Source organism: Xenopus laevis, chromosome 5S (assembly GCF_017654675.1).
Source record: "Xenopus laevis strain J_2021 chromosome 5S, Xenopus_laevis_v10.1, whole genome shotgun sequence".
Taxonomy (NCBI): domain Eukaryota; kingdom Metazoa; phylum Chordata; class Amphibia; order Anura; family Pipidae; genus Xenopus; species Xenopus laevis.
Genome location: NC_054380.1, coordinates 35,138,860 through 35,165,089, shown reverse-complemented (window position 1 = coordinate 35,165,089; position 26,230 = coordinate 35,138,860). Strand labels below are relative to the sequence as shown.

The 26,230-nt window shown below is 36.5% G+C and overlaps 1 protein-coding gene across 8 annotated transcripts in view; it reads left to right on the top strand.

Annotated features, from left to right (window-relative positions):
* LOC108717815 (adhesion G-protein coupled receptor G6) overlaps positions 1–26,230 on the top strand; it is a 104,913-nt gene that overhangs the window by 32,459 nt on the left and 46,224 nt on the right. For 6 of the 8 annotated variants that reach the window (XM_041564405.1, XM_041564404.1, XM_018265175.2 and 3 more), the window contains exons 3-5: positions 15,555–15,896; positions 17,241–17,864; positions 20,914–20,982. In XM_041564405.1, coding sequence (XP_041420339.1) covers positions 15,555–15,896; positions 17,241–17,864; positions 20,914–20,982 — 1,035 coding nt within the window. Of the gene's footprint in view, positions 1–15,554; positions 15,897–17,240; positions 17,865–20,913; positions 20,983–24,680; positions 26,034–26,230 lie in introns of those variants that run through there. The other 2 variants (XM_041564406.1, XM_041564408.1) reach the window with 2 other exon arrangements.

The window sequence follows — 26,230 nt, the reverse complement described above, 5'->3', positions numbered from 1 at the left end:
AAATAGTTTTACTGTCTTAACGGAGAAGGAATACTTAAATATATGTACCGTATAGACACGTGCACTATGTGTTTTGTTGGACCAGTAACTCCCAGTAGCCAGTCAGTTTTTACAGTTCTGCTGCAGATCGAATAATAAAATCAGACATCCGATTACAGTGAATTACTAGAATAGGATAAACTGTGTTATTATATAACCCCTATGGTTTCATAGCATGTTTATACTAGATCTATCAACACTGAAACAAAAATTCTGATATAATTGCAAGGTTGCACGATTTAAGTGAATCACATATTCCAGTGATATCCTTTCAGCAGAGCTATATGGGAGTGCTAACATTTGCTGCTGGTTTTGGTCCATGATTTTTGCATTCTGGAAGGGCTTTGCAATAAGACAAAAAGTGCGACACATGGTCAACATTTTGCAATGCCACCAATAGATTACTTCTTCCATGCAAGAATGACAGTGTCATCTGTGGCATCTGCTAAGTAGTAGTAGCTTTGTAGCTAGTAGTAGTGACTGCACTTGTGTGCATATTACATCACTTCCTACTCACAACATCAATTAGAGTGTGTTTCACTGGTCAAGTTGTTGTGTGTCTTGGTGCATTGAGTCAGATGTTAATTTCAGACTTCTGTAACCCTTTATTGGTTCACTCACTTACAGTTGCTATGGCGATCAGGGGTCCTGAGCCTCTTTTCATGAAAGATACCGGGAACTGGGATTTACAGCACAGTGCATCCACCTTGTGGGCATTGAGGAATTGTACCTCAGGGGAGTTCCACAAGGAAAATAAAAACACACAGTTTGTAGTAACCAAGTATAACTTTATATAAAACTTAAAGAAAATAACTTAGGCTTTTAATACACAGTGGACTGCTGCACTAGGGACACGTGAGGACTGACCTAACTCACTGTTATGTATCACACAGACTGTCTCTATAACACAGTCCTTTTATATCACAGTCCCAATCACAAATGGAAGAGGTTAATGACAGCACAGTTCAGTTCAAATGAAATGTCCCTTCCCAAGAGCTCTTATACCCCAAGTAGTGCTAACTTTTACCAAATTACATCTTTCTTTGGACACTTAGTAAAGGCTCCCATGTCGTAGATGAACGAACAACAACAAACAAAACCTGTCCTCACACAGGGGCCCCACACTTGTAGTATTGCCAATATCCTCCTTTGGATGGCTCACTCACTTGGTTGCTCTCAGTGGCAGTCACACTGGAGATTACAGGCAGCTCTGCAGCAGAATCAATGTCAACAGTGGCACCGTTCACCTCCTACAGCTATAGCAACTGACAGGGAAAAGGATGGGCTCTCTCTGTACTTCCAGAGTGGCAGAACTGTAATCTTAATCTGCATAGCATGAAACAGAAATCTGACTGCAGTCCTGTCAGTAACTTTTAAAGGTGTGCATTTAGACTTTTTAGACTTTCTATGCAGATATGCACTATAGTTTAGTCCTTCAAGTTTCATTGGTTATACTGCACTTTATTATACCCTCATTCTGGTGGGAATCTACCCCCTTAATGGGTTTTTTTTATTCAATTTCATTTGAGCTTTATGCAAACAACTTTTGGAATATTGGGATTAGGAAAATGTCTCTGTGTTCTGGAACGGTCATCCCCAGTGTCTAATATTAGGATACCTACAGATAATCTCGAGGTACATAGGCAATCATCAGTGGGTAAAAAGGAGGATCCGTTGGGTGAATTACTGTTGGGTAATTCACTTAAGAGGTAATTTACTTACCACAAGTGCAGTATATAAAGTACAGATGGCATCACGTTGGGTGTGGCGTCAAAATGACTTGCAATTCTCTAGGTCAGGGAAAGGCAGTGGTGCCAGATGCAGCTATAAAGAAGTGCAAGGCACAAGTACAGTAGCTTTAATTAGTTTTTCTAGGAATTTTTCTTACAAGTGTGGCAAAATGTACACATCCACAACTAAACTTTCAGTAAATGTATAATTACTTCAAACTTTTTGTGTTACAGGCACCAGATTTTAATCTGTATTTGACAAATTGTGCTCTCTTTTTAAACCATTCAGTTCATGGCCTTGGCTTAAGTCATTAGCAATATGCACACTAGGCATAGGATGCTTGGTACTTCTTTTGTTTTATGCACTAAAGTATCTTAAATATAATAGCTTTTTTATGGACAAAGAAAATCTAGCTGAACTTGCAGTTATTTCATGTCATAACAACAATAGTATTTAGTTGGTGAAAACTACTGTACTTCTTGAAGGAAATAATGTCAAGCACTTGACATTCCTAACACACAAGAAGAAAAGATAAGCTTGCTGTGTGAGGGATGCTCATTTATTGCGTGAGAAAGGATGTTTTGTCCCACTGAACTGACATATTGCAAGGAAGTCTGGGTTAAGCAGTGCTGACACTTTTCTGGCTTGATGTTAAAGTGCTTCTTGTGGGGAAGCCAAATGATCAGAGAATTCACTAATGAATAAACATTGAAACATTCTAGTTTTTAGGGATGTGTATATACTTTATGGAACACTTTTTTTTTAATTGAAATGTGTTCTTTTATAAAATAAAAATGTATCATTTGTAAAGGGACTGTTTCACAGGAACCACTTATCCTTACAAACTTTGAAACACAGCAACTTAATTTCCTATTACAATTATGCAATTATTAATTTTCAACTGATTTGCTTTTTTTTCATGTAATTTGACAGTACCTTGTGCTTGATGTTAAAGTAGAACTAACCCCCCTCACAATATTGGCCACTGAGTTTTTATGAGCAGTTTTGTAATATACATACATTTTATCTTCTGCTTAGTAGTTTTACATTGCCATTGTCATAACGCTGACCTGCTATAATAGATAGTCAGCCAGTCAGTTGGCTGGTGGAGGGTTAATTCTAAGCAAGACTTTTTAATGATGTTTCTAAATGTAGAGGCCAAATCTAAAAATAATGGCACATGAATCTAAGGCTAATGGCACATATTTCAGGTTTACAGATATGGAATTCTGATTCTTTGAAGTAAGTACTAATATATACCTGGAAAAATTTAACTCAGCCAAAGTGTTTTTTGTCATTGTACTACTGAATAACGTCCTTATCCCTGCCAGACGGTCTTGAAATTGGGTAGTTTAAAACATTCAATCTGTTCCATACCTTCTTTTTACTTATATCATGAGGGTATGATTAATTAAGTATAAATGTACTTATATTGGTTCTGGTGCTGGAGTTTCTTTTTTTTTCTTTTTTTTCTTTTTTTACTTTTGTTGACTTTTTTTTGAACTTTTTAGATTCCATTGGAGATTGTTAAACTTTGTCTGAGAAAATGAGAAAACTACAGCTATATGATCTATTAACCCTTAATACCTGCACTTGCTGTCATTCTATTTACTGTGCTTAGTGAGCCAAGTCTTGTTGAAGTCTGGCCACTTAAGTGAATACTTCTTCCTGCAGTAATTATCAATGAATCAGTAATTCAACCCTCTTTGTACACAGCTCTCTTGCAGTACTGCATACTTGAGGGGCAGCCATACACAGGATGGGGGTGGACCCTCACATTGGCAATGTGAGACAGCACCGGTGTAGGCAAACCCTCATATTATTGCAAAGCAAAGTTTGGTTGACAAAGGAGTGGCAGTGCACAGTTCCACAGTGTGGTTATCTGTATGCATCAGGTGAAAGCCTTGTATATGAACTTATCAAAAAAATAAATGGCAAAAATACCTCAACAAGGTTATTTCATCAGAAATATTTTCAATGCTTTTTAATAAATGTACAGTTTAGATGGACAAATTAAAGGTATCTTAAACACAAAAAAATAAAAGTATCTTAAACACCCAACAAAAAAGGTATTTATATTTGTTGCAGAAAACATTATAATGCTCTCATAAAATGTACACTTCTTGGTTACATACAGATTTACTGGGCAAAATAAGCTATTACAATGACTGCATCCAGACCTCAAAATAAGAAGAAGTAAAGCAAACATTTGATATGCACTGTACTAGCGAAAGTTACCTTTTCCCAAGCTATTAGAAACTGCACTTCTTTATTTGCATTTCACTGGGGTGTGGGTACAATTATAAAGTATTTTTTCTCTCTGGCCTGTGTTTGTATAGGCGGGGTAAAATCTAACCTATAACCAGTTTAATGCATGTGCAGAAATGTCTAGATTAGACCAAATAATCAATTAGAGATTTGCAAATTATAATTCAAAATGGTGCCCCACCCCATATGTAACCCTTTGTTTTAGCCCAGGGACATGTGTTGTATCCCTTCATCATGAAGGGAGGGTGAAACCCCCCCAAAAAAAGGGGATCATTCCCAACTGCAGAGAATTGAGTGCGGATCCGTGTACAAAAATTGATGTTAGCCCAGGGACAGACAGAGGAAGAGGATGATTTTTGTGCTTTGAGAGGCTAATTACAGACATTTCTAAACAGATACCTTCATAGTATTCCAGGACCAGTTTGATATAGGATAGCCCTAGGGCACATAGTAGTATAATAACCCCAGAACACACGACAAACAAGGATAAAGAAAGGATATACTGTATTCAAATGCAGTGCCAACTTCATGTATAATGCCTCCATCCTGTCCAATTTTGTCCAATTTAGTGGGATGAGTGATACTAAGAAACAAGACCTGCCTTCAGCGTTTAAGGATTAAAATAATTTCCCTTGAAATTAATTGCATGTAATTTTCTCAGAATTTCAGTTTCATGAATACTGTGGATTAATGGAATACACTGCAAATGTTATTAATGGAGGGAACTACTTTCTGTTCTGATTGAAAGAGTTTTAAGCTGCATCTAACGTTCACCTTTATATTAACTTTCTTTATATCTTATAGGTGTATCTATTCTAAGCAACTTTTAAGTTGATCTTTTTAATTTGGATGTTTTTTTCTTTTTAAATATTAGCATTTCATACCTCCCATCATTTAGGAAACAGAAAGAGGGACAAAAAGATTTGTCGCGCCTATCACGGCAACTTTTTTTGGCCAGGCCCATTTTTGTGGCCACACCCCCTAATTACCATGTTCATTTTACATAATTTGGCAGGTTATGAAAGTTTGAACACATTTCTGTGGTTTTTATATGTTATTACAGTTTTGCAAATGAAGGTGAATTGCCCTTAAAGCTGTGAGTTTTCGTTCTTATCTTATCCAACTGTTACAAAAGTATGTGAAGTATGGATTCTGGGCTGTCTGTCAAGACCCAATTAAGTTAGAAACTTTGTATCTGTTTCTGGCTGTTCAGTGCAGCAGATCAAAGAGAAACTCGGACTTATCAGTATAAATCCGTGACAGAGGGTTGAGCTGTCACAAGCGGGACTATCCCGCTCAAAATGGGACAGTTGGGAGGCATTCCTATTTAGCCTGCCTCCAGCCTGCAACAGCTTACTTTGCTTGCCCTAATTTCATTCACTATATTCCTACTTATTACCATTAAAAGGCACAAACTTTGCTCAGGAGCAGAACCCATACCAACCAATAAAATGTATTTGCTACCTGCTGATTAGTTGCTGTAGGTGATAAGACCTGTAGCAAACTTTGCACCTTTTTTTTACATAACCCATTCATATTAATTCTCAGATTAGTTTGTAAGCTTTTCTGTTGGTTGCAGAACCAGTAGACACCTTGGGGATATTTATTATGACGTGTAAGAAACAGCAGGATAATACAGAACACATTACCAGGCTTCACAGTGTAAAAAACTGCGTACATTTTTAATGTGACTGCCAGAAGCAATGTAAAATAACGGCGTCAAATCTGGAGTTTGCATGGCAATTACACACACCTTGATAAACTCATTTTACACAACATAATAAATACCGTATGCTCCCTTGTGTAATACCCAGTAACTTAACTATAACCACCATCCTGCAATACTACCCAACAGGAAGGACTTGCAGATAAACAGTGGATGTTACTAAGGGTCAGCAATTAGGAGCTTTCTCTGTGTACTCTTGTGTAATGAACATGAACTAACTATGATACTCTGTTGACATATTTATTACACAACTACGCCATGAGGGATATTACAAAGTGTGGCTACAAACTACATCCTGTTATATAATATACAGTGTATATATATATATATATATATATATATATATATATATATATATATATATATATATAGCGATAAGGAAGATAAGCACTCCAATATTACTGGTCAATAATTATTTATTCCACTGTGCATACAGTGGAATATATAGCATAGGCTATACTGTATATTGTGTATATATATATAGATATATATATATATATATATATATATATATATATTTATATATTATATTTCATTCAAATTTGTAATAGCTGACATTATTAAGTAAGGGTGCCTAATATATATCATGCATTTATGCATGCCGTACCATTAAATATTTTGCATTTCTATGTTTATTGTTAGCAACTTGGAAGAGAGATCAGTGTCCCATTTTTATTTTTTTACTTTGGGAATGCCACTGTAATTTATAAAAATGAAATGGTTTTTCCACTGATAAGAACTAAATCTGTGAATGCAGTAGTGAAGTAAAAAACACTTAAAGGAGAAGGAAACCTACCGAGGCAGTTTATTGCCAATACATTATCCACAATCATGCAATCTAGAATACTATATTTATTCTGTAGAATGCTTTACCATACCTGAGTAAAAAGCTCTAGAAACTCTTTGTTTGTTTAGGATACAGCTGCCATATTAGCTTGGAGTGACATCACTTGTTGGAGCTTGGAGTGACATCAGTCTCTCCCTGCTTTCTCATATCTCTGGGCTCAGATTACAGCAAAGGGGCGGAGTGGGAGCTAAAAGGGAGGGAGGGAGGGGGAGAGGGAGAGAGGAGTAAACTGAGCATGCTCAAGCCCTAACCCTGGAGGTTTAAGCTGAAAACAGGAAGTCTAATACAGAAATCCATGTGAACACAATAGAAGGGCAGAAATGCATTGTTTTTAGGGATGCACCAAATCCAGGATTCGGTTCGGGATTTGGCCAGGATTCAGGCTTTTTCAGCAGGATTCGGATTCGGCCAAATCCTTCTGCCTATGCAAATTAGGGGTGGGGGGACTTTTTGTCATAAAATAAGGAAGCAAAAAATGTTTCCCCCCGTTCCCACCCCTAATTTGCATATGCAAATTAGGATTCTGATCTGGTTCGGTATTCGGTCAAATCTTTTGCAAAGGATTCGGGTGTTCAGCTAAATCCAAAATAGTGGATTCGGTGCATCTCTAATTGTTTCTTTTGACAAAGGGCTCAGAGCAGCATTACTTTAAGGGTTTACTGGTGTATTGATATAGACCTTTCTGATAAAGCTTACTTAGTTTTAAACTTTCCTTCTCCTTCAAAGTAAAGATGGGTAAATCATAGGAAAAAGATGAGTGAGTAAACATGTGATGTGTGTGCACAATACAGCACTATGCTAGTGAAGATGTCCAGTGCCTATGCACAAACTGTAATAAGGGTGACCTGCGCATGTATTGTAACACACAGGGTGCTAACAGTCCTAGGATTGTTGAATAAGTCAGTCTAATGTTGCAGGAATAATGCTTGATCAGCAGAAAGATTGTGTGCAGCAGTAAAGTATAACAGAACCTTGTTATCAGAAGTGCACTCAGAGCTAAACCTTCATTAGGGTTTTTAATTGACCTTTAAAAGGAAGGGCAATATTTTGTTTGTAGATGCTAACTCATTAATATATTTTGAGTTTATGCAGGCCCAACCCAAATATATTACACCATTTATACACTTTTAACGGGAAAACATTTTGTACAAGATTAAATTGGAATTGGCCGTAAGTATTTTTTTAATAACAGTTCTGATTTCCTAAGGACATTTCATTCCAGTCAGAACATTTCCTTGTTACACATTTTTAAAAGGAAAATTCTGTCCAAACAGTTGGTAGGGACAGTGACTGGCATCTATGAAAGAATGTTGGGATGACTGGTGAAGAAAGTATTTGACTCATATAACAAGGGGAGATAAAGCTAACATACAGCTTGCCCCTATATATGCGTATTTAGTGTGACACATACAAATATACCACATGCCTGCATGTTCCCAGCATATTACACTTACCACATGTTTTCCTTGGCTTTGAACTTTGTATAATTCTTCCTTCTATTAGCAAATAACTTGCTAACACTTTATACTGCTTATTTACAGTGATGACTGACTGTTAGTGGTATACTCCTGTTTGTAGGTTGGGAAAATGCCTTGTCTGCTTTAGAGAACTTGCAGCCCTATGCATTGCCCCAGACAGCTGCAGCCAAGGCCTGTCAGAGTTTGAATGAAAATATAGTGGTTCCTATAAATATATGTATACTGGCCCTCTCTTAAAACTGTTATGTATGTTTTGCACACAATTGCCCACCAGTCAGTGGCCTCACAAAGCTCTCTACACTCCTTTACCCCATAGCAGCATCTGGGTCTGCAGCAGTACTAACACCCTGCAGTGGACCATAACCTCAGTGTAAGAGGCAACATCAATTTCATTGCCCCTTATGTTAGTATTTAATTTCTAATCTATTGAATTCATAGCTTTGATGATGTCATATCGTAGGATGCAGTTTTTTTTTAAATATACCCAGTTATTTGTGCTGTACATTCTAACACTTTATTCTTTAGAAGGGGTTACAGTTATACCTCAGTATTATGTAGGGATGCACCGAATCCACTATTTTGGATTTGGCCGAATACCGAACCTAATCCGAATCCAAATTTGCATATGCAAATAAGAGGTGGGAAGGAGAAAACATTTTTTACTTCTTTGTTTTGTGACAAAAAGGTCACTCAAATTCCCTCACACTCCTAATTTGCATATGCAAATTAGGATTCAGATTTGGCTTGACCTGGCAGAAGCATTCAGCCAAGTTCGAATCCTTCTGAAAAAGGCCGAATCCTGGCAGAATCCTGAACTGAATCCTAGATTCGGTGCAGCCCTAGTTTTATATTTCCTAGCATATTAAACAAATTTGTTGGCTTGTCAATTTCAATGCATTTTAGGATTTTACATCTAGTTTTCCAAACGTTTTCTCCTTGGACCCCACACGCTGCCTCACACTTTGCACCTTGGACACAGACAGGTTTTTTCAGTTCCAATGTGCTAAGAATTGGCTTCCCCCATGAATACAGTGCTGCCTGCATTTGGTATCACTGTATTCATGAAGGTCGGATGGGAGTGAGGTACAAGGTGCAGGGCACATGTATTCTTCAGACACAAATATTTACATCATGAGCACTAAGGAGGAGATATTATGTGCCGTTTAGTGCATTAGCACATGTGCATGTGATATACATAATTCAGTTGGATGCGTAAGTTGTAGTATAAAGAGCTAAGCATTGTAAAGCCTGCTTCTAACAAGTTTGCAGGTTTGCTTGCTTCTGAAAAAAACTAGATTTTATCATGTTTTTCAGATCCTTAAGAAACCACACAACTGCCAATAAAAATAATCCTGTGTTACAGAGGGTGTAACCGTTTTGTTACCTTGCCCTCTGTGTATAAGGGAAATCCATAACTTTATCTCCTGCCAGTGCACTCTGTCCTAGGCAAACAGTGTTCCAGGGTCGTCAGAGGTTTATCCAATTGATGTTCTTATTTCTAGCAAGATTTTTAATGGCAGGGTTCCAAATAATCAGGCCCAACCTGAAAAGAATTACTTGAAAATATAATTGCATGCTACTGTATTTTCAGTGCTTCTTCTCTATGTACATTGTCAGGGGTCACACCAGATTTTTTCATGTTTGTCTTTTGTATGCATTTTATAGTCAAACAAATGTATACTTTTTAGTACTAATATTTTTATTTAATTAATATTACATTAATATTTAACATTATCTGATCACCACCATATTCAAACTTTAACAAACTTCTCAAATAAACTTTCTAAATATGATCTTCATATACAAATTTACTTAAAACTGACAAATAGAAGTCATGCCAGGGTAAAGCTAAGGAGGGCCTAACTTTCTGCCTAGCTTTGTGAAATTTGCCAGCTTCTGAAACATAAACATCTACAGGGTTCCTTCCACAGGAACATTTTTGTTTATACAGCATGAAAATACACATTTATAGCAACTCTTGGAGCAAAGTCTCAGTGGTGCTCACTCAGCAGATAATGTGACAGAAATGTCAATGCTTGCACCAGGTCTAGATCTCTATAAACACTTTCCAAGTACTGGAGGGACTATCCAAAAGTAAGCAACTCACAGATTCACTGTTTACACACACACACACACACTTTTAGGGGGTTGTTTATCAGAATCCGAATTCTTCTGAAATTTTAAATAATAAAAGTCAGACCAAAATAGAATCCACGATTTACCCTTAGTTATCATTAAAACAACAAGAAAAAACGTGACCTTTTCATTAGTCGAACGAAGAAAAAAAATCAGAAGTTTTCCGATTTGCCATCACAAAAAGTCTGAATTTTTCGTGAAAGCAGAGGAATCATCGGAAAAGCCTGACATGTTTGGATTACCGTACGAAACCCAGCACAGAACATAATATCTTCAAATTGCAAATAGGACAAAAAAGTAACTGCACTCACAAGTCTTTCTCAAAATGTGCAAAATGATTTGTTGGGAAATATGAGGATATAAGAAGTAACCTCCGAGTTCTATGACCTGTATAAAAGCACTCGGTCTTTGGCCTCATGCTTTTATATGGTCATGGAACTCCTCTGTAACTTATAATATCCTTATATTGTACAATATAAAAGTCTACTTGTAGCAGCCACACTCAAACCGGACTTGTTCAATTTAATTCGGGTGCAAGGTCCAAAGTTTTATGTATATAATTATTGAAAAGACCCGCACTCCATTTCTTGCAAAGTTCAAATTCTTTTTATTGTGTACAAAAATACAACATTTCGGCCCCCAATTGGGGCCTTTCTCGGCAGATAAGGCCCCAATGGGGGCCAAAACGTCGGATTTTTGTACACAATAAAAAGAATTTGAACTTTGCAAGAAATGGAGTGCTGGTCTTTCAAAAATTATATATATATATAATTTGTGTACTTGATGAAGATCCCTGTGAGGGATTGAAACGTGGAATATATATAAATATATATTGTAGATTGTAAATGTATATATACATTTTTAAAATTTATCTTGAATACATGACTATAAAATGTCAGTGGAACTGTACAGACAGTGTTTTATGCATGTTTCTTCGCTGAGGAGCTAATATTCTAGCAAAGATTTCCCAAATTTAATAAACCACAGTCAATGTTAGTGTTTTGTATTGTAACCGCACTTGGCTAGTAAAACCACTTATTAGGTGCTTCTAGAACAACCTAACCCATATTAAGTTGTCCAAAGTCACAACATCATTTTGCAGCCTACAGTCCCATTAGCACATTAGGTGATACTATTTTAAAACATTTATTGTACTATTTAGTACTTGTTTATGAAGATGGATAGTAGACATGCTCATTCTTGTTTGCACTAGAGACATTTTAATTATATGAGCTGCAAAGATATAGCAGCCATAACAGTGCTTATGTGTGTTGCAGCCAGATGAACAGTGACTGCCAACTCGGATGTGATGCCAGAGTTCTTCTCTTCTGACATCTGCATATGATGACTCAATGTGTCTTTGCTCTGCTTAATGAAAATAGCTGAGCAGTGAAAGAAATCATTGTGTCCTTTCACATATTAATCTGCTGAGCATAGTTTATGAAAGTGTGTGGGGGGGGGGGGGCAAAGAAAGACCTATTGAGAATCTTGGTCAAGCAACCTGCCCACAGCAGGGCATAATCCTTTTAGTTCTCACTCTTTGTGTCCTGTAGTCTTGGAGACCTATTTACACTGCAAAAGGACAGAGTCAACAAATAAGAAAGCACAATAATTGCAGAGCTTTTCTGCATTGGAGGGTGGTCTGCTGGCTTATTTTATCTCAAAAATATTTCTGATCATTCAGCTTGTCTTAGATGGTTCTTAACTGAATGAACGGAGGATACTGGAGACCTTGCTCCACAAAGATGCCTCATTATCTCCCCATCTTCTTTTCAGCTGATTCACTGCACATTCTTTGTGCTGCTGTCACTTACCCGAGCTGAGAACTGACTCACAATATAGTGTATATAGAATATAAAAGTGACAATGCAAGGCTAATTAGTAACCATCAATCAGATCAGATTTACAATATGTAGCAGCTCATAAATGAGTGCATTCAGCCCTGTAGCAACAACTTATATGACACGTGAACCTCATTTTTTTCTGCCCTGAGCACACTGAGCATGTGAGTGTCACTGACATTCCTAACAAAATCCATGATGGTAACACCCCTGTACACAAATTTGAAGGCCTGAATCATTACCGGTATAGAGATTCTAAAAATGTAGGCTGGTGCACCAAGACCACTATGTAAAATATGGCATTTCTGCCCTTATTTATTTTTAGGGCTTATTTCTCCTTTAAAAGCAGATCTGCAGTAAACAGGTTGGACAATACAACTATGACAACACACAGTCACAAAAAATATATATACAGACAGAAGCCTCCATATTTTTCACATTTTACACCCAACCCTGCTGTGACCACCCACAGATGCAAGTCTTTGCACTTCAGAGTGGATTGCTTTTTTCCTGACAAATACTGGGCTTCCAGAATTTACAATTTTAAAGAGTGAACATACCTGAAGTTGGCTGGCTATCCCAATGTATACATTTGCATTCTTGATCATTTATCAGGGGCGTGACACAGAAATGTATCCTTTGCAGTTTTTAAAATATTATTGTGCAAATTATCATCGTTAATCCATTAGTAGTTAAAATGAATAAAAGTCTAATACTGTCTCTGGAGACGGTACTATATGTTTTAAACATACAGACGCCATTTTTATAATTGCCAGAAACAATATTTGCCTGATTATCACTCTGTCTCATGTGTTACTTTTAATAACCTGACAGGACAGCCACGGAAATTACATGGGATATTGGAGAATAATAATACTCATGAGCCAGTGTTTAATGTCTTTAATGAATAAAACTTTATCTCCAATTTTCAGCACTGTCTTTTGTATTATTTTGCAGTTCTAGCTTCTAGAAATGTATTTCTATGGAGCTGCAATATTTGCTTACTAAGTGGCCCCATGGGTGCAATAATGAGATCATTAAACAAAAACAATAACAGAAAATAAGGCGTGAAATTGTCAGCTCACATGCAGGGAATGCATGCTTATGGTGAATAAGTTGGGGAAAAATGGATATGAGGCAATAAAGAGGGGACTGTGAACCAATATTATTATTATTATTATATACAAGTGTATATACAAATGTCCTTGGACCAATTGCTACTCCTCTGTGTTTAAAGGGGACAAAGCAGTAATATTATAGGAACAGTAACACCAAAAATTTAAGTGTTAAAAAGGAGAAAGGGCACAGGATACACCGTAGATAACAGATAAGCTCTGTAGTATACAATGGGATTCTTCATAACTTATCTGTTACTTACTGTGTATACTATGCTTCAATGGTTTATATTAACTATTAACACTATTACTATGTTTTGAAGCAAATGCACCAGCAACAGTACATTATAATGTGGATTCTTTAAAACAATTTCATTTTTAGGTGTTACTGTTCCTTTCATACATACTGTATACAATCCTGTCCTGTTCGCAGAACTGACATTTTAACACTGAGAAATCTTGCATACTTAATTTTTGGGCAACGCTGGTGCTCCAGGACGGTCCATCTGAGGTTAGACAATTCTGGGAGCTGAAGTTCAGCAACAGGTTTGCATATTGCCCTACTTTCATATAAGTAAAAAGAAAAAAGTCTTTATTAGAAGCAGCTTTGGTCAACAAATAACACTTTCCACTGAAGATATTGAAAAATGTTTCTGCTGTATGGCTATAAAATGTAATTAGAACACTCCACAGCCAAGTATTTTCTAAGATTTGAGATGGTCTCATATTTGTTTCCTTCTGTCACCCACACTGATTTAGCACATGTTTTTGCTTCCTTTAGCCACAGGCATGTACTGTTATGATGGAAAATACACACAGAAAAGGAACACATATTACCTCAGGCTATTTAGGAGACCTGGTTCCATGGTAAATCAGTGATGTCTGACCTGCAGTCTTTCTGCTTTATCAAACTTCCCCTTCTAGCACCCCAAGAGTTGTTGGTCTGATTGTTATATATCCTCAGTGAGTGGGCCAGCAGATGTTTTTCAAAACAGATGCATTGGTGAGAGAAGTGTGGACTGTGGACAGGCATCTTATTCAGTAGATAAAAACACACCAGGAAATAAACATAAGGACAGACGGGGCCACCACCATCAGACATCTGCTATAACTTTTCCAAAATCCATCCAACTGAAAATTACAGACCCTTCATTTTAATCAACTGGACATGCTCCTCAAGCAATTGTATTATTATTTTTTTCACTTGCTTAATGGATCTTGCAGTATTGGAAGTGCAACAGGCCACTTTGCTTGTCACTTCTCTACCGCAATTGTATCCACATCTCAAAAATAGACACAATTGCTCCTGCTCTTCATCACAGATTGGGCTTAGTTGCTGCAAATATATTCCATGTTTATGTGGTGTCATTTTCAGGGCTTGTGACGTAGGCATATGTACTATGTGCATATTGATGCGGGGTGTGAAGGGATCTCTAGAGGAGGTTGTGATAGTTCCAGGTTCCCCTGCATCAATAAGCACAGCCGTGCCCAATTGGCAGGCAGGAGGGACTGAGTGGCACCTATTGCAATTAAATAAAAGTATGGTTTTAGCCAAACTCACTGTGGCAAAATGTGCAAGTTCAAATCTGTGATTGTGATCTAAAGTGACCCCTTATATCTTTATTGGAGATTATTTTTTCCATTTTATTATTGTATTTCCATGTAGTGGTGGGTTATGAGCAGTGGCAGAGACCGCAATGCCCGCCCCACCGAAAAAAAAAATTGGAGGGGCATGTTGCGCATTACCTCACACTGCTCTGCTGAGGATTTTAATACTATATCTGATCCCACTGTCCAGGCCCCAAGGGTTCACCAGGCCCCAAGGGTTCACCAGGCCCCCCAGCGACCGTAGAGGCTGCTTTCGCTATAGTTACGACACTAGTTACAGAAATGAGCATAATGAATGTAATTAGGAGATTACACACAGTACCATTAGGCACAATCATTAGCTTTGAAAACTGTTTGAGGCTCATTTTATAATATAATAATATAATACACAAAAGCCATGAAATTCTTGTAAATTATATCCTCATAAATGGTGAGTTCTGATGTCATCAGTTATAAACGGTGAGTAGTGATGTCATTTCTGTCACATGACTCACTGAAACTTGTGTATTATAATAAATAAAGTACCCCCAGTTGCAAAATATGAGGATACTAGAAGTTACCTCGGCCTCGTGTTTTTATATGGTCATGAAACTCCTCGGTGACTTATAATATCCTTATATTTTACAATTTTATTCACTATATATATTATATATGATATTTTATATCAGTGCATGTAATAGATTTTTTAATGCTGTAAACTTATTTTTACATTAACATTGGACTATAATACACTGTATGTTTTCCCTTTTTCTTTCTGCCCAACAGTTTTATGTTGCACTGTCTGCAAGTTAACCTTGACAGCACCTACTGGAAATGTCACTTCACCTTGCTATCCCCAATTGTACCCCAACAACCAGGACTGTAAGTGGATCCTACAGGCTCCAAAAGGATTTATCGTTCAACTCACATTTGTGGATTTTGATGTTGAGGAAGCTTTGAACTGCGTGTATGACTATCTTTCTATAAGCAATGGAGAAACAACAACCAAATATTGTGGTGTAACAGCAAGAGGCCTTACATATAACTCCACAGGGAATATGATGAATATATCCTTTTTCAGTGACTTTAGTATCCAAAGGAAAGGCTTCAATGCAACCTATAAGCATGGTAAGCACGCACACAACCAATCCCCTCATTATTTCTCATCATAGACTCTGACTCCATAGACTCAAAGAAAAAAACATTTGCATTGTTCAGTGAATGAAAGTAGTGCTGGGAAATTCAATTTGCTTTAATATTCATAATGCTAGAGCTATCTTTATGCTTTCATCTTTCCTTGGACCTACGGGACAAAATACTGTTGTCTAGTATTTCAATAATCTTCCTCAGTCCCAACTGAAAGAGTCAATGGTCTGAAATCCATTTCAGATCTAGCAACCCTGCAGCCTAATGATTTTTCTGTTTGTAGAAAAAAACTACAGGTATAGGATCCATTACCTGGAAACCTGTTATACAGAAAGTTCCAAATTACGGAATGGCCATCTCCCATAAACTTCATTATAATCAAATAATTTGCATTTTAGAAAATGATTTCCTTTTCTCTGTAATAATAAAACAGTACCTTGTACTTGATCCAAACTAAGATTTCATGAATTATGATTACTCCTTATTGAAGGCATAACAATCTTATTGGGTTTATTTAATGATTACATTATTTTTTAGCAGACTAAGGTGGTTATTTATCAAAGTCCGAATTTATCTCAATATTATCTGCTACAAGCTCCGATCAAATCCGCTAGGGGGTTTTTAATGCTTATTTATTATTACATTTTCCAGAAAATTTGCTTTGCGGGAAAAAAACAGATTTTCAAAATTTTTTCGGATTTTTTCATCCGATTTTCACGAATTTCACATTTTTTTCTGAATTTTCACCCAAAAACTCAGAATACGGGGCATTGTATGAAACCCATTGACTTATATGCTGGCTCGACAGGTCTGAGATGCCAGATTTTCAGATTCTGACTTTTACATCCTCAGGGTTTAATAAATTCCGAAAAATTTGTGATTTTATAGAAAAAAAACATGACTTTTTCATTATTTTTCCATTCAGATTTAAGTAAATAACCCCCTTAAAGTATGGGGATCCAAATTATGGACAGACCCTTTATCTGGAAAACCCCAAGTCCTGAGCATTCTGGATAACAGGTCCCATACCTGTACAAGCAAATTTATAATCAAAATATAGATTCAATCTTAATGTTATACATATGAACATGACAGATACAAATTTTAACAAAAATGCAGATCCAAATGCAGAAAAAAAATGTTTTGCCTCATATATACATTTTATTCCGGTACATTTATATTGCATCAGTATCATCAGAGAAATATGGTATTTTTCTAAATGTTTCTGTGGGTTCTGCTGGGTTACCTGCTACTTAAGGTAGGCATTTTGGACTATTAGTAATATAAGTTTGTACCTAAAATACTATTTGTTTTTCTTTTTAACAGTACCTGTAACACTGAGAAATCTTAAAGTTACTATACCGCAAAACCAAAGTCTGGGTATTGTGTCTGTCGCAAGTACAGTTCTTGTACCAGTGCTAAGCCAGTTTACAGTATGCTTTGAGGCAACAAGATTCATGAGCAGCCCAGCTGAATGGAAGGCATTTACATACTGGAATTCTTTAACAGAGTTTCTTAGTTTTGGAAAGACTGCAAGTGGCCATTTTGTGCACATCCATGGTATACAGTGCCCTCTCAACCTTACTTTGTCTTCATTAAGTGCAACTGGGGATTTTTTTACTGAAACATTGCAAGAGATGTGCATTACCTGGGACAGCCGGTCACAACTTGTAGGTGTGAAGACCGTAAATACCTTTCAGACTTCAACTTGTTTAGATACAAAGGAATTAAACATTCCTGCTAATGGAAGCTTAATATTAGGCTGTTACGATAATAAAACATCTAGTCTGCAAGGGGATATTTACAATTTCCGTCTTTGGGACACTGCCTTCGATTCAGTGGCTCTGTCAAACCTAAGCTGTGATCAGAAAGGAAATATTGTCAACTGGGAAAATGATTTTTGGTCAATCCCATCTTGGGCAAGAAAAGCTGGAACTGATCTCAGTTGTGGTAAGTAGAATTTTTTTTTTTTTTTAGAAAAAATGTACAGCATTCTTCCAAAAGCTCCTCTGTGTATAAGCATACCCTGAGGAAAGAGAATGACCCTGCAATTTAAAGTGTGCCGTAGGATTTTGTTCTTCAGCTCAATAAAAATGATAGGACCATATCTGATCATGCTGAACATTTCAGTGTATTGAAGCCACCTGAGTCTTTATTTTTCTTGCACATAATTTTTTCTCTTCATTGCATCTAAATATGGACATACATGGTCCAGTCCAAATGCTGTACCTACACACATTTTATTAATATGTTATATAGAAAGGGATATAAGGGATATACAGACAACACTTTTTTTTTCCATTGTGTGTCATTACTTTGCAATTTATATTGCTCCAAAGATTTGTGTGTATGTATATATATATATATATATATGTATATATATATATATATATACAAATCTTTGGAGCAATATAAATTTATATATATATATATATATAAATATATAAAATACACAAAAGCCATGAATATCCTGTAAATTATATCCTTATAAACGGTGAGTTCTGATGTCATCAGTTATAAACGGTGAGTTCTGATGTCATTTCTGTCACATGACTCACTGAAACTTGTGTATTATAATAAATAAAGTACCCCCAGTTGTAAAATATGAGGATATTAGAAGTTACCTCGGAGTTCCATGACCTGTATAAAAACACTCGGCCTTCGGCCTCATGTTTTTATATGGTCATGAAACTCCTCGGTAACTTATAATATCCTTATATTTTACAAGAGGGGGTACTTTATTCACTATATAAACCTGTTGCTCTGCCTTTGTCCACAGAATTAGTAGAGACAGGTACTTGCAGAGGTTAAACTGCAATTTGTGTGAACAAACTATAGAAGTACCTGTCTCTACTAATTTTTGGACTTGATAGTCCAGCCTTCTGTGGACAAAGAAAGAGCAACAGGGATATCTAAGGCATATTTGGAACCAGTACATCACAAATACAGTTTATAGTGGTATATGTAAAATATTCAGGATTCAATTTGCAGATAAAGATGGACTATTATCTAGACCATCTAGTTATCTATGTTGTAGGTGTAGTAATTGGGTAACTGACCAAAAATGCAAATATTTCTTTGACCAAAGTCTAAAAAACAGGTTAGTGTAGAAGTCCGACTGTTCTTGATGCCATATTACTAACTGCCCTAGCTGTCATGGTGTCCATGGAGGTGTCCCAGGTTTAAATGTATTTGACTTAATTAAATAATATGTGTTTCAGTGACATAAATGGTGTCACACCTGCTTCTCCTTGACTGTACTATGTTGTGCATTCCAGGCCTTTCTAATTTGCTCAGCCACATGGTGCCATATAAAATAATTGGTAACACCCAATCAGGGTTCCCTTTGTTTACATTCAGAAGCACACAGCTGAAAGTGCCTTGTTTTAGAATGCATTGTGCTGATAGTGCTGATTTATCATACCATGTATAATTTCTGTGACACTATGTTGTCTACCTATTTCCAAATGTGGCCCTGTGTTGTGCTTACTGCATGAAACAACAAAACCCCAAGGAGAGGGAACTGCAATACAAACAAACTGGAAGATTCAGGCAGACATATGCGCTTCTTATTCAACAACGATTAAATAAACAGAAATTAATAAAATGTGTTTTCTATGTGTTTTGTTATACTCTTCTGTTCTTGATTATACTACATTCCACACATTCATTTTATATTCTTAGCATAAGGTTCAATATACTAGCACAACATGCAGTAATCTGGGGTCCTGTGACACTACACCTATATTTGTGTATTGGGGCGAAAGCATTTGACAACATTTCTGCACATTTTAATCCGGAGTGTCACCCATAGCAACCCATCCAAACTGGTTCTCATAGCAGTGCCCTAAGAGAGTAGTGGTGCTAAAGGGACATTAACACTGATGGAAAAGCTGTTTAAGTACCAACAGCCCCACTGCTTGCATTACACGTGTTGAAGCTGTTATTTGGTATGTGTAAACTTGTTACTGTGAACAGTTAAACAACTTTTTGTTGCCCTGTAATCCAGAATTTTTGGTTAAAACCTTTGAATCTTCTTACAGTTATGGATTAGAACAGAACAATATAATGCATTATGAAGTCCTAATGGCGTTTATAATCTTGCCTTTTTTATGTAGCAACAAAAACATTTCTTTGCCTACTTAAATCATGTATACAAAGCAAGGGTTTTGGTAATTAGTCAAAATATATTTAGTATGTAGTCCACGAGCAGTTTACTCTACAGGTCCCCTGATCTAAGTGCTGACCCTGGGGCCATAACCTGTGTTCATGCCCAGTTTTTATTTTAGGCCAACTTACATTTTTGCTTTTTTGTCATATACTGTATATATCACACATATACTGTAGGTTGTATGTAAATTGAATGAAATTTTAAAGGAGAAGAAAAGGTTAAAAGCTAAGTAAGCTTTATCAGAAATGTTTATATAAATTCACCCGTAAAATATCAAAGTAATGCTGTTCTGAGTCCTCTGTCAAACAAAAAATACAGCATTTTCCTTCTATTGTGTATACATGGGCTTCTGTATTAGACTTGCTTCTGTCAGCTTAAACCTCCAGGGCTAGGGCTTGAGCATGCTCAGTTTGCTCCGCTCTCCATCCATTCTCCCTCCTCCCCTCCCTGCTGTAATCTGAGCACAGGGCTATGCAAGTAAGGAGAGACTCAGATAGGATGTCACACAAAGCTAATGTTGCAGCTGCTATCCTTAACAGAGAGAGAGAGAGCTTCTAGAGTTGTTTACTCAGATATGTAAAAGCAGTCTAGAGAATAAATATACTGTTCTAGCTTGCACTATCGTGGCAATAAGCTGCCTTGGTAGCTTTGTTACTCCTTTATAGTACAAATTATAGTATAAAGTATATAGTATATAGTACAAAATATAGTATAAAGTACAAACTTCATATATGTTCATATATGTTTCTTTTATAGAAAAGATCAACTTTAATGCATTGGAAATTACTTATGTGTTTATCCTTACATTGTTTGATATTCTTTCCTAAGGTACCTCGTTATCAAGTACACCTTCTACTGTAACAACCACCTGTAAGAATCTTGGAGGCGTTTGTCAAGGTACACATGTAACTACTTTAAACTGAAATCCGACCAGTGGTACAGTATTATTATAAAGAGAGATACAATATTCTTCATTGTTTAACAAATAAAATAAGTTTTTAAGACATGGAAGCAAAACATCTATCAGAACATATTGGTTGTAAATATGAATCAACATATCAGAACAGTAATTCTTCACGAGGGTTATTCAGTAACATGAGCAAAACTTACCCTGGAGTTTTCAGTGTCCAGTGATCTATTGCAACCATTAAGCATTTCATCTACTCTATAATGAACGGCACCCTATAAAATGTACCTATATTATTGGTCAGTATTCATATGTCATTTGCATTTTTGAGGCATTTCCCTTCTACTGTGTAGCACTGTAGAATATTATTGAGCTTTGTTGTCAGCAGTTGTGTAATAACATGGTTTGTTGTCAGTGTTGTATATTCAGATTTCCTTGGTCTAAACTGTTGACTGTTGTAAACCTAATGCAAAAACATCTTGGTGGTACTGGCCAAGAGAGGAGAGAGAGTAGACCACTCCTACGTCACACTTTCACTTTGCAAAATGTCACTGAACTTCTCAAAGAATATAATTTAGTAAAGATGTTATTACACACATGGCTCCCTGGTGAAGATGTAAAAGACAGATGAGGTGCTAAAGGGTCAAACAACCAATATTAAATATGATTAAATGAGATATTTTGCACATTTTATACAATTATAGTACTTACATTACTTCTTTTGTAACTGTATCAATAGACATGCCCTGTCTATTAATTGGTCTTGATCTTATATCTTAATCAGTTAATAATGGTGATCCAGAGCTCTGATTGAACTTTTATACAAAACAGATTCTGTGGGCTGGTTGTGTATAGGTCAGTGCAATATCTTGTTTGATCAGATACTCAAGGAGTGGGTTAGACTAGAACAATGCAACCTAGAATAATTACTTTTAAAAGAATAAAACAAGAATTCTGGCAGAGAAATCAAGGTATGGTATAAAGTACAATACATCATGGGTCATGGGTCAAGTACAATTTCAAGTGCAAGTCACTATATTTTTTTAACATAATGCAATTTTTTTCCCAAATGTCCAAAATTTGTACACGCCACTTAGTGGGACAAAATTACATCACAATTACATCACAAATGACATTACATTACTCCTGGAATAGGAGGTGGGACAGACATAGCGGTGCTGAGCACAACTATATGAAAGTGCATGGAGCTGCTCAAGTAATGAATGGAGTTTTGTCACGCAATGACAGTTTCTGCAACTGCACTTGCTGTCATAAGTGACCCCTAATATTTAGAGACAAAGAGCCATATGTAATGACCTCAGGGTAAATTGCCCTGATGGAACTGAAGGAGGCTACACTAATTTTTTGTTCATTCATAAGGCTGACATGAATAATGAATATTTGACTGTTATTTATTTGCTTTTAGTATTTACTGTATGTAGAAGAATAATGGTCAGTCCCCCCCAACTCCATGGTTCTTTGTGTGGAATAGTTGCATACTAGATGTTAATGCTTTATGTTATTGTGCTGTCAGAAATTCATGTTATCTTTTATTACCCTTTTACTGGAATCTGTTTTAGAATGCAGCACTCTCCATTTGCAGTGTGTTTCCATTTTACACATATTGATGAAGGGGTGCTGACAGTTCCTAGTAATCCTGGTGACGCTACTCTGCCCTGTGGAAAGGGATTTTAGTGTACTTGTGTACATGTGCTGTTCAAATACAAAAACTTGTTTCATTCTGAGACAAATGGGCTGCAAAAATCATCTCCCAATGTCTATAAGATGTGAATTTCTGTTTCTAACTGGATATTTGCAGCAGGCCAGGTACAGAGGTGCCCAAAAGGTCCAGGGCCCACTGGGTTGTTAAGTTAACCAATATTTTGATTCATGTCAATCAAAATCAGCCTTGTCCACAGAGCGCCTTGGGACACTATGCACACTGCATGTTTCCCTAATATGAGATCTCCAAGGTAAATGCCTCTGCTTTAGGGTCAATGGCAGACTCCACAGGGAGGCATATTAAACAGGTTATGTGTTGGGGGATACTTACAAAGTGTTAACAAATCTTGCACTCAAGTTTACATTTGTCTCACCTTTATTACCAGCAACTGCTGCTCATGCAGCTACTAAACAAAAACCAACAACTACAGCCACCACTGGTAAGAAAATGGACTGTACTAAAATACACAGGGCCTTGGTTCTTATACTATACCTTGGTGGTATATTACTTTCTATGTCTTTTTTACTGTTGAGGAAATTCTGTGGCCCTGTATGTATATTAACCACATAATCAATAAATCAGATGAGTTAAATGTTATTGTATCTTTTGATCCTAATTTTTTAAATAAAAAAAGTTTCATTCTATGAGTTTTAGTGAGATGCTGATACTACTATTAATTGTAGATTATCCACTAGGCACCCTTAAGGGGTGTCTCAACAAACATCTCCTGAGTATACCGTAATATGGGTGGCATAACCATATAACCATCTCACTTGGAGTTTTTCCTTCTGCCTGAGCTTAACATTTTCACTTTTTGCCTCCATGGTGTTCAAAGATACCAGGATCTTCTTCAACAACTAGTGCTGTCTATTCCTTCTTTGGAAACAAATGGGTCCTCATAGCAGTTGCTTGAACGATCCTTCAGAATGTTTCCCAATACCACAGCCAATCTTACTGTTTCATATTGGGTGACATGCACCCAATTGAAAAGCCTGACACACTACCAGGGGTGGTAGGCGGAAAATATATATCCATTGGCCCAATACATATATGAAAGCTGATAAACTGTACTATGGGAAGAAATGCTGTGTGACTTATCTTGCTAGATGTGATAATGGAATAGTATTAATCTGCAAAGCTATAATATTCCTAATAATAACCTATATATAGTCAAAAGATACAATAACTACGAATACATCAGTTGGGAAATCTCCTTTTTTTTCAATAAGTAAAATACTCGACTAACTGCAGCTATAATCACAGCCTTTTGCTTTTTTCATGCTTTCATTGACTATATAGGAACTGCATTTTTTTCTTTTTTTGCATTTTCCCCATATGCATGATACTATGGTATATCTTTATTTATAATTTGCAAATGTATTGTTTTCTTTTGCCATCTTCTGTAAAAACTATTTTAAGCCACGCTGATCACTAATAGTATGTTTATTAATAACCCCATAATTTATTTTAGAGAGAAACGTCTTGGTAATGAAACCATTAGAACTTGCATTGCAAGGGAAAAAATCTCACTGTTAAAGGAACAGTTCAGTGTAAAAATGAAAACTGGGTAAATAGATAAGCTGTGTAAAATAAAAAATATTTCTAATATAGTTGGCCAAAAATGGAATCTATAAAGGCTGGATGTCTAATATAACAGAACAGTACACAACTTCCTGCTTTTCAGTTCTCTAAATCTGAGTTAGTCAGCGAATATAAGGGGAGCCACATGGGACATAACTATTCAGTGAGTTTGCAATTGATCCTTAGAATGCAGCTCAGATTCAAAAGCAGATATGACCATGTGGCCCCTCACGTCACTGATTGGTTACTGCCTGGTCAGTGAAAACCAAGAGAGCTGCAAAGCAGAAAGTTGTATTCTGTTATGTGGGACATCCAGTCACTCCAGCCTTTATACATCACATTTTTGGCTAACAAACTGTATTAGAAACATTTTTTTTTTTTGCACGGGCTATCAATTTACCCAGTTTTTATTTTTATACTGAACAATTCCTTTTATAGCCACTATAACATATGTGACAAGCTCATTTTTAAATTATTACTAAATCATTCACCCAAATTCACCTTTCTCTTATCTCTCACCACCAGCAACTACCATATCTTCTACTGTATCATTTAATGTATCATCTACTGTTACATCCAATGTATCGTCTACTATAGCATCTACTGTAACATCCACCATATCTACTATAGCATCTACACTAGTATCATCTATTGCACCATCCACTAAAACATCCACCATGCCATCTAATGCACCATCAACTGTATCATCTGCTATAGCATCTTCTCTATTATCCACTGTATCATCTACCATATCATCAACTTCATCTGCTAAGACGTCTAACAAGTCATCCAGTGCACGATCTTCAATATCATTTAATTTGTTATCTAATGGGACCTCTACGAAATCATCCACTGCACCATCTACTTTAGCATCTCCTCTACTATCCACTGATTCATCTACCATATCATCTACTTCATCCTTTACTAAAACTTCTAGCAAGTCATCAAGTGGACAATCTTTGGTATCATCTAATGTAACATCTAATGGACCATCTACCAAATCACCTACTTCACCATCTACTAAAATGTCTAGCAAGTCATCTAGTGCACAATCTATTTTATCATCTAATTTAGCATCTAATGGACCATTTACCAATTCAACCTCTGCACCATCCAATGACCCATTCAGCAAGTCATCTAATGTACAAAACACTGTATCCTCTACCATACTATTTTCTGAACTTTCCCTTTTGAAATCTACTGTACCATCTTTTTTGCCATCTACAGTACCATCCTCTGTATCATCTGCCATGTTATCAAAATCTACTAAAGAATCTAACATATCATCTAGTATACTATCCACTCTACTATCTACTAGGTCCTCTAAATCTTCCACCAAGTCATCCACTGTTCCACCTGTTTTGTCATATACTGTACCATTGATTGTGTCATCTATCGTGTCATCTACTGTGCCTTCCTCTGAAACATCCTCCCTGTCATCTACTGTAAAATCTAGTATATCTTCTTCTGTACGATCTACTGATCCATCCACGTTGTCATCTACCATCATATCACCTGCCACATCATATATACCAGTGTCATCTACTGTACATTCCTTGGAAACATCCACCTTGCCATCTGCTGTATCAAGGACTGAATTATCTATCATGTCATCTGCTGTATCATCCATTTTGTCATCAGCTGTACCATACACTACTGTGACATCCACTGTGCCTACTTTATCATTTACTGCTACCACTACATTAACCACTGCCACAACTACCTCTGACACACTGGGTAAGGAGATGTCAAGTCTGTTGTATAATAAATGTTTTCTGCACAGATACACTAGTCTCCACTGCCCTATGGTAACAAACTACTCTCAGAAAGCATATTTAGCAAAAACCTAGAATCTAACAATAAATGTTATCTTTACTATCCAAACCTCACATTGACACTTAGGGGCCGATTCACTAACTTCGAGTGAAGGATTC